This window comes from Stegastes partitus, unplaced genomic scaffold (assembly GCF_000690725.1).
Source record: "Stegastes partitus isolate 25-593 unplaced genomic scaffold, Stegastes_partitus-1.0.2 Scaffold951, whole genome shotgun sequence".
In the NCBI taxonomy this organism is placed as follows: Eukaryota; Metazoa; Chordata; class Actinopteri; family Pomacentridae; genus Stegastes; species Stegastes partitus.
In genome coordinates this window covers 1-10,032 of record NW_007578682.1, presented here as the reverse complement: position 1 = coordinate 10,032, position 10,032 = coordinate 1, and the positions used below count along the sequence as shown (strand labels likewise).

Here is a 10,032-nt window from a genome sequence, read left to right as displayed (position 1 = left end):
CATTCATATCAGCACATGTTGTACCCAGATAGTGATTAGAAAACATCTCACGCTTAAGGGATACAGTTTTTCAGTGTTCAGTAGATTTAATTCTGTCTTTCTGGAGGTGTTTTCTCCCTGCTACTCTTTCTCATCCTTTGTGCCCTTGACACCCCTTTTGGCGATGAACTGTTTCCCACTCCTTCCTTTCGTACTATTGCCCCCCTTTTTTTTTTGTCCTCCTCCTGCGCTAAGGAATGTTTCTAGACTTCCCGATATTGTCTAGTATCCCCTCCTATCTAACACTGGTCTCTTCCTCCTTTGTGGGCCTCCCTTCTTTAATCCCTCCTAATTGCAATTGTTGGAAGAAGAAAAAAGAAGTGATTTTAACTTGACCAAACCGTTGTATCCACAGGGGGAGAAGGGAAAGAAGGGCAAAAAAGGGCCTAAGGGCGAGAAAGGAGAACAGGGTGCCCCAGGATTAGATGCACCCTGCCCATTGGTATGTCCCAACTGTGAGCTGGAAATGGCCTCCCAGCCATGTAGCGCGAACAAGGACGAGCTCCCCCTTGGCTGCACCGAAACCCGCCGCCCGGCCCTCAGACGAGGAGAAAAAACCAGAAATTTAACTACTTAAAAACATGCCATTAAATGCTAGAACAAGCTGGGCCGGACTGTGGTGTCGGCCGGCTCACGGGGCAGCTCCTCCTTCACCCCACGCTTGCGTCCGTCGCGGTGGGACGGATGCGGGGGTCGAGGGTGGTCCACCTCTCTCCCAGTAACACTCCCAGGTCGTCCTTTGCAAACAGGGTTTCCGGGGATTTAAGGGTGAAAAGGGGGAACCAGGGCAGCCAGGTCTGGACGGGCTGGATGCCCCATGCCAATTGGTACAGTATTTCTCTTCTTCCTAAACCTCCTACCCAGTGCATGCCGCTCACCTCCACCGAAGCAGGAACCATGCATGACCTGAGAGCTTGACGAGCATGAGCACACCTTATTTTGTTAAATTTTTTTCCATTCATCGATTGTAAGCAGAGCAACACATCTTCACTAACGTCCTGACCGCAAGCAGCCTCCTGTAGACAGAACACATCATTACAAGTGAGAGTTATCAATCGAGTCTATCCCTCTAACTGAATCCTTTCATCCCCTTTGATTAAACCTGGAGAAGACCGTTCTACCTGACTCCTGATTGGACCTTTTAACCCGATGCTAACCCGACTCCTCTACTGATGAGCTCCCCATGCTAAATGGACTCCCTCCTCTACTCTGTTAACGCTCCTATCCCTCCCTGTTTTTTGTACCAATTGGGCCAGACCACGACGAGAAGAGAAAACACGTGATTCGTTTAGTCAGTTACTCCTGCAGACGTATTTAACCCTTTCAACACAATAGCCCGCTATACCGGTCTGCCGCTTTGATCCCGTCTACCCTGCAAACCGGTATAGCAGCTCTGGTATACGCCGACTTCCTTGTCTATCAGTGGGAATCCATATGTGAACAAGCGATCGAGTCATGAAATAAATTATGCAAATAGTAACAATAATTGCATACAGGGTTCTTGCTAGCGTCATAACAGAGTTACAGCCAGTTACACTGCTGCCTGAAAAAATTTCGCTACAAATTGGGCCGATACGTTGTTTTCAAGGGTACGTAGCGGGAAAATATTTAACAAGAAGCGCCGACGGAGTTTCACTACCGTTGTCTCCGTTGCTAACGCTGCTATTCGCTAGCCGCTACTCGTTAGCACCATTCGCTAACAACCCCCCCCACCCCAGGTCGACAATGACGACACCCACCACCGCCAACTTCTCCCCCCCGGGTCATCGACGACAACAACCCCATCACCCCCCAACCTCCCCGTCGACAACCCTTCTGCCCCGTTACGCTATAAAGGAATCCCGGCGAGGACCCCGGCATCTAGGCACATATTCCCAGTCATTAAAGCCAAAGTTACTTTGTGTTGAAAGGGTTAAACTGAACATTAAAGTTTTTTTTTAATGATGCTTTTCCTTTATCAGACAACGCTGTGTAATGCATGGGCTTTGGAACACTGTGGGTGGAAATGTGGGTGTTTAAAATACAATAGTTTTAAGATGGTGTAGAGATTTTATTGGCACACTGTGTCGAGAAGGTAAGCGAGCAGTTAAATATCACAAATGTCACCTTGTTAAATTACATCTGCATTATTTTTATTATAAGACTCGTTGGTTTTGTTATAGCGTCCCCAAATCACATCACCTTCTCCCAGTTTGATGCTGTTTTAAAACTCAACTTCCCTGTAAAAATCCTGTAAAAATAACTCTGAGGATATAAATATAATAAATATGCTAATATATTGAGATTTTCTTTCAAATAATAGCAAATATTTGTCAAATAATTCATTTTTGTCTGATTTAGACACAGTAAAATACTGTTACTTGAAAGTGAATTGTTGTCAATGAAGGAATTCTTGTTGAAAATACATTATTTACAATTTTACAGTTATATGTAAATTACTTATTTTTTTCTCTGGGACTTTACAAAGTAATATATATAATGCCACATGATTTATTTTTTATTTGATTTATTCTTCTTTTTATTTCCACTTTTATTTTATTATTCTTTTACTGATTTATTTTTGTAAGTTGGCACTCTCAGTACTCCATAAATATGTGCAATTTAACAACATAAAATAGTTTTAAACAATGACATTGTGCGGGGCAGCTATAATGGAATCAATGAGTAGAAACATGAACCTCTTGGTGTGCATGAGCCATATTTTGCTGTGTTTGGTGCATGAATGAGAATAAAGTTTTGCAGTTTTCATCACATGTCATCATCTATATGATGTAACTCAAGAAAAATGTTAATGTTTGCATTAATGATGCAGACTTTGCATCAGTGAGATGATGTCATTGTGGGGTTACTTCATCTCAGGTCATCTCTGTTTGCCTAAAACGTTGGGGTTTTTGTTTGTTTGTTAGTTTGTTTTGTTTTTATCAATCTGTTTATATTTAGAATTTCAGATTGATATATCAAGTATTTTCTAAGATATATATATATATATATTTATTTTTTTATTTTTATTTTTTTTATTTTTTAAATTGCCCGTCGACTCACTTTTAGCCCATTTTTACACACATTGAAATTTGAGGCTGTTTAAGATAAAAACCTAAAATCTCCACTGTTATTTCTCATCATGTGATTGATTCAGAATTTTCCGTATTGGACAAATAGATCAAATATTCTCTGATTAGGAGTGAATTAAAATATGAATTTAAAAAAATTGAAGTTGTCATGAAAAATCACATCTTTAAGCCCACATTAATAAAAAATTAACTATGCAGAAGTCAACTAGTGATATTCTCTGAACCATAAATAGTTGCATGTTAAACATATAGAAACCTTTTGTTGTGGAAAACTTGGTCACAAATATGAAAAGAAAGTGACGGCTGCATTTGTGTTTTTCATATTTCAACTCACCCATAATGAGAGATTATGTGATCTACGTTAGTTTAGATTCTGGATCAGTGAGATGAAGAGAAATAACCGTGAATATTTTAGGTTTTTATCTTTAATAGTTCCTGAGATCTTGGCATTCGAACATCGGCTCAACTTTCAAAGTACGGGAAAAAACCATGCTGGACTTTCTGAAATGATCTAAGAAACTATTTGATAAATTGAGCTAAAAACTTACAAATATCTTTTCTGCTTCTCTGATTTTAGGCAAATCAGAGAAGGATCAAGCAGAAATTATTCTAAAACAAATGTATAATTTGAGATGAAGTGACTCTCTAGTATCAAACGTATTATTTTGAAAGCATGACATGTCAGCAAACTGCAGACCGTTTTATTGATGATCTTATAAGAACTAAAGAATCAACTAGAAACGTTTCTGCTGCTGTTTTGAATCAAATTAAAACTGGATCAAATCTGATTGAGACAGAACATGAGAGTTTGTGATTGTGCTTCTTAACCGGATGCATTTTTCCATTAAACTCTTGTTATCAGTACTCACCTGTCAGCTTATGATCACTGTGTGTCTCCAGTCAGTCCTGGTTCAGTTCTCACTCTGTATTTCTGCTGCTCTTCTCCACACAGGGCCCGGATGGATTACCAATGCCTGGGTGCTGGCAGAAGGTAGTGTATGTTTAAACGTCGTGTGTTGACATTCATACAGAGTGAACCAAATGCAATCTGGAAACGGCAACGGCATCGTAAAACAAAAACCTGTGAAGTAGCAGTGACAGTCTGGCAGCAGAGGCGCTGAAAGATATATGTGTCCAAAATAAGGTGGGATAGAGTCACATTTGAAAACAGTAAAAATATGTGAAAATAACAGCAAATATCTGTAAATTTATCATATTTTAGCTGATTTAAGTAGAGTTAAGGATTACACCCTGTAAAAGAATTAATACCATCTGTAAAAAATACAAATGTTTCATGTGGACATTTTGTAAAGTTTGGGCTTGTTTACTGACAGTTACCATGTAAATTAATACTTTTTCTGTGTGATTTTAATACATTTTTATCTATAATTTAACAAAACAGTAAAAGTCTGTTAAGTAACAGTTTTTTAAAAACTTCCTAATAAATGTAATTTTTCTCTTATATTATGGCAAATAAATAATAATTTTTTTAAAATTAATTTTACAGTCAAACATTATAAAAGAACAAATTATTGTTTGTAAAATTGTAAATGTTGCCCCGTTTTCCTACAGTCATCATGCAAATCATTACCTTTTATATGCGATTTTAAAGAGATATTATTGGTAATTTATTAAAATAGAGAAAATTCGTAAAATATAAATATATTTCAGAAAAAGAAAAAAAGCGTTTACCTTGTTTTTTCCCATTTTAATATACATTTTATTTTTTCAAATAATGACAAATATATATAAAATAAATATATATATATACATTTTTGCTCACTTAAATACATTAAAAAATTGTAATTTTTAGTGAAATGCTGTAAAAGAACAAATTATTATTTGTAAAATTCAGATTTTTTTAAGTAGACATTATTTACAGTTTTCTTCTTTTTTTTTTAAACAGTCAGCATGTAAATAAAACCGTTTGCCTTTTTATTCTTTTAAAAAAAATTACAAATATATGTAAAATATTTCCAGTTAAATACAGTAAAACATAGTTTAATTTTAAAGGCAAACATTGTAGAACATTTTTTTAAAAATCAGATTTACAGTGTGAAGTAAAAATGATTGTCTTTAATCTGCATCTGTTTATGTATTAAATTGAAAAAGTGTTTGAATCACATATAATAATATTTCGTTCACTCGTTGGTCCGTTCATTGTGTTGTTTCTTGTGCGTTCCAGCTGCTCTGCATGAGTGTTTCTGTCACAAACATGTTCTGAGTGTGAAATGTCTCACCGTGTCAAACCAGAAACTCATGAGCACCAACCCAAACCTCCGCCTTCATGCCGTTCTCTCTCTCCTGTGTTCTTTCTTGCAGTGATCGCTCTAACCCCGAAAAGCGCATGGAGTTTGTAAATAATGCTTCTTTTATGGTATTTATAGTTTTTTAATGGAAGTCTAAAAGAAAAGAAGTCTATGTGTACAATGATACAACAAACAAACAAAAAAAAGAGATAACCGTCCTGAGTTTCATGCCCTAAGCTGCTTCTACTCACATCGCCGTGTGGATTAAAAAAAAAAAACAAACCATGTGTGTCCGAGTTCAGATCCTCGGCTGGGCGGCAAGAACTGGTCTCTTTTAGTCTTTGCATGGCTCAGACTGGAGCGTCGCGGCCCGGCCACGTTGGGTCGGAAGGAAGGAAGGAAAGGAAAGGAAGGAGGATCTGGACGCCTTAGGTGTTGTGTGTTGTTTCGTCTCATTTTCTCAAAGACTAAAAAAAAAAACAAGAGACTGTGCCAAGCAGAACATTTGCACCCCCGACCCCCTGAAACAGCATGAGTAGTGTACTGAAACTATATTTATATGTATTGTACATACATGTCACTGTTTTGTGGTTGGCTTCTGCAGAAAAAAAATAATAACTCGAAGAAGAAAAAAAAAAAAAGCTTTGAATTAGTAATACCTGCTTTCCTTTAATCTTCCCAAAGGGAGTCACACCGTGGCTGGTAGCCTGAAACCCGCCCCCCCAACCAGAACGTAGAGCTGTTGGTTGTTGTTGCTTTATTGTGGTGACGCCTGCAGACGGTCTCGCACTCGCGAGGCTCGCCCACGCGTCTCCGGACGAGGGAAAGGGGGCTCGGAAAGGCACTGGCGGGGTTTTTTTTTTTTGAGTATCGGACGAGCAGTGCTTAAACCCCCTTTTCCTCCGGAGGGGCCCAGGAAAAGGGATCCTGAGCCTCGTCGGTCTCCGCGGAGATCGGCCTTGGAGGTCTACTGAGAGCGTCGACAGAATGCAATCACGTTTGTTTTCTTTCTATCGTTTCTTGTTTTTTTTTTTTTTGATTTGCTCTCATTCTTACACATCGTTTGTATTTTTGTGTATAATAGCCTTCGGTGCCTCAAGCTTTTATTCATTCCTTTGTATCAGAAATGTACGACTTTATATGGAAGTCGTGAGAGGAGGAGGACGAGACGCACTGTTAGCGCGTAGCTTCACCTGCGGCCATCTTGACCGAACATCCAGCGTTGTCGTTTGCAAATATGCTAATTTTTTTCTTTTTTCATTTTGTTGGATATTATTTGTACAGTGTTGCTGCATGTACACAGTTTATTCTCAAATACTGAGAATTGTTTTTTTGTTTGTTTTTTTAGGGGTCTTTTTTAAGGAAGCGCATCCGAACACGAATTTTTCAGATTTAGCCGAACACACAGCTAGCTGCTCTTTTTATTGTCTTAAATCGACAGAACAAAAGCTCAATTGGACAGATTAACACACAGCTGGTGGACATTCCTTATCCGACGGAGCAACAGGTCGATTTCTCACCGCGGTTTACTCACGTTTCCTGTTTTCGAACCGCCTTCTGACGTAGCGGATGCTATGCTAGGCGATGCTACTCTTTAAGTTTTTTTCCTCCCCACAACAAATATGCATGATTTACTGTAAGAGCAGATGTTTTATCGTGACGTAGCAGCGAGATTTACTTCCATTATTTCGTGTACAGCAGCTCATCTCATGGTTAGCAAAGAACGGATCTGTGTAGATTACAATGGTGCTATCTGATCGGAGGTCAACACGCGGCGAGAAACACGCAACCGGTTTCTTTATTGTTGTTGTTGTAGTTGGAGGTTTCTTCTTTTTTTTTGTGTGTACATTATTTATTTTTCTATAATTTCTTAAATGAAGGCATTTCTCTCTTTTCGGTTCTGAACAGCATTCCTTTTAGCTTCTGGTGTTGATAGGAGGATTTTTTTTTTTTTTTTTTCCGGTGAAAACAGTTATGCAAAAACGGTGAAGAAAGTCTGTGTGCATTTTTTCTTACAGGCCTTACCATGACATGCATTGTTTCGTTTTTTTAGTATTTTAATTTCGTGTGTCGAAAAAAACAAAGGGCCTGAATGTGGACAGGCCTCCAGCCAATGCAAGCGTGTACAGTTGGATTCGACAGCCTTTTTTTTTTTCGCTCACGGTTTTCTCTCTCTCTCTCTCTCTCTCTCTCTTTGCATTGAATGTAGTTTGATATATGTATAGTGGATTATTAATGTACTGTTGACATGTGTGCTCATTTTGACATAAAGTGCAATTTATACTTTTGGTTAATGTGTGTAGCATCGAACGAAAAAAATCACGCCACGGTGATTCCTCTACGGCTCCGTCGTGCTACTCCTGTGTACCACTACCTGGAAAGAAAATGTTGATTTAGCAGAAGAAAACTTTTTTTTTTTTGGCTTGTCCCTTATGTTTTCAAGTGTTATTTCCATTACTTAATACGTGTTTTGATTTCCAGCCTTTGTTACAGTATTTGTTCTCACAAGGTGCTGTATCGTTAGCATGTGCAGCTAATTTTATTTTTTTTATAGGTTTTTTTTATGTTATTTTATCAGGTTGGTTGATCATATGTTTGAACGTTGTGTTACTTTAAGGTTTTAAATTTAGTGCCAAAATATTTCAAGACATTTATTTCCGATTTTTGGTGTCAACAGAACTGAAGATATCCGTTTATTTGTATTTGTTGCAGAGATGTTGTTTTTTTTTTTTTTAAAGCACCCTTTAGCCCCAATTTTCTTTCAAAATAAAAGTGCTGTTGTAGGATAATTAAGTCACATGCATCGTTCTTTTGCGTTAACGTGAAAATCCAACACTTCTCCGATGCACTGCAGCCTTACTGAAGAAGTATACCGCCACATACTTTCCAGAACAAAATGCAAACTGTAGCAAAAGAAAAAAATAATAATAACGAAGCAAAATCCACTCTGTGGCTTATCTGAGTTCTGATTGCATTTTTTTTTCTTGTTGTTGTTGTTGTGGTATATGTTCAGTTTCTGTTCTGCATTTGTATTACTTCTTTATTTTTTTTTTTACCCACTTGGTTGACATTTCTTTGAGGACCCTTGTGTTCACACGTTATATTTCGAGTTGACATTTCATATGACTGTACTGTTGGAGCCAAATAAACACAGTCTTTCAAATACACCAAAACAAAACCGGACGTGTTTTTATTCAGCGGAATCAATAAAGATTATGTCGGAATAACTGCAGCTAACGACTAAAAATGTGTGTAAATCCAACTGTTTATTGCACATATCCAACATATTTAATGAATTCTCAGCATGTATTTAACTGTTTGTCAACAAAAACTAAAATATAAACCAGATTATGAAAAATGGCTTCAGTGATGCAGAACTTTTGTCTCCCCCTTCTGGTAGTGAAGGTAACTACACAAACCCTGTCATGTCGTTCCTTTTCTTCTTCAAACAACAACTCCTTTCTGATTGCCAAGTTAGTTTTTTTTTATCTGGGGATTCTTCCAGCTGCTGCGACAAACCGATGATTTGTTGCTGAAATGCGTAACCGAGCGAGCGCAGGAATGTCGCCACAGAAACCACATTTAAACCTCTGGAAACCTGCGACATGCAAAGTTATTCGCCTGTTGCTGATGAGCTTTGTGTGAACTTGTCTGGCTTAAAGGTGAAGTTGTTTTTGAAGTCCTCGATCCAAGTTCTGTGATATTTTAAATATGCAGCTCTGCAAGAAGTCAGACAAAGTAAAGGACATGCATGAACCGACCTCATCATATCGAATTGTGTTTTGCAGCAGGCGTAAAGATGACTAGATTCATCTCGCAGATTAATGTTTAAAATGTTTCAAAGTCATCTGAGCTGCTTAAACCTAAGTTCAGCATTGATTATACTCCAGTGCGGCATGTCATGATGCCATGAATGCGTAATTGTTGCTGTAATTTGCGTCCACAGGTTCCGTCATTTCAGTGATTCAGTGTAAACAAGGCAGGAGAGCACATAAGCAGGAGTGCAATGCATTCTGGTAGCAGTTCAAGACATGGGGCGTTGCTTTTTCTGCACCTCGTTTGCATTAGTCGAGGTCTATGTTAAGCAAATTCAGCTTTTGAACCTTTAAACTAACTGTTGTTAATCTAAAACGAAGCTAGAATCAGCAGCTTCCTGGCTAATGTCTTGCCTCAAATTTTATTTTTGCAATAACACATTTTGTGAACTGTTTTCGTGACGAACCGCCATGTTGGTCTGGTTTCAATTCCAGGAGCAGGCAGCTCATGAATGACGCGTCGTCCAATCAGGTGCGGCCTGTGTTTGCACAGCTGTCAGGAGTGAATTGGACCAACATGGCGGCTTGTTTCGGAAACGTTATCTTTTATTACAGTTGAGCCAAATGTGTTCCTAAAAACATTTTAAGTGAGATATAAGTTATGCTGTTGCTGCATCTGTCCTCATTTTAGGTTACCAAACGTTAGTTTTTCTAAAGTTTTGTGAGGCATCGAATTATGCTCATCGCTGCTCATTTGCATAAAGCAGCCGGGACCTTACCAGAAGCATTGTAAGGAATTTCACTTGAACGGATCTGTCCCATAACACTTCATAGTGACACCCAGTGACGCATTTAGACTTTTACAGGATGCAACAATTTTTGAAATTAGTTTTTACAAATTGTTTTAATTTTCCAGCT

The 10,032-nt window shown here is 38.2% G+C and overlaps 1 protein-coding gene across 1 annotated transcript in view; it reads left to right on the top strand.

Moving 5' to 3' along the window:
- The window catches only part of col25a1 (collagen type XXV alpha 1 chain), a 184,245-nt gene extending 175,713 nt beyond the window's left edge, over nt 1–8,532 (top strand). Inside the window, exons 36-38 of the mRNA XM_008294251.1 lie at nt 789–866; nt 4,063–4,101; nt 6,044–8,532. Of these exons, the coding sequence (XP_008292473.1) occupies nt 789–866; nt 4,063–4,101; nt 6,044–6,070 (144 nt within the window). The 3' untranslated portion in view covers nt 6,071–8,532. The remainder of the gene's footprint in view (nt 1–788; nt 867–4,062; nt 4,102–6,043) is intronic.
- Nucleotides 8,533–10,032: the final 1,500 nt, after the last annotated feature.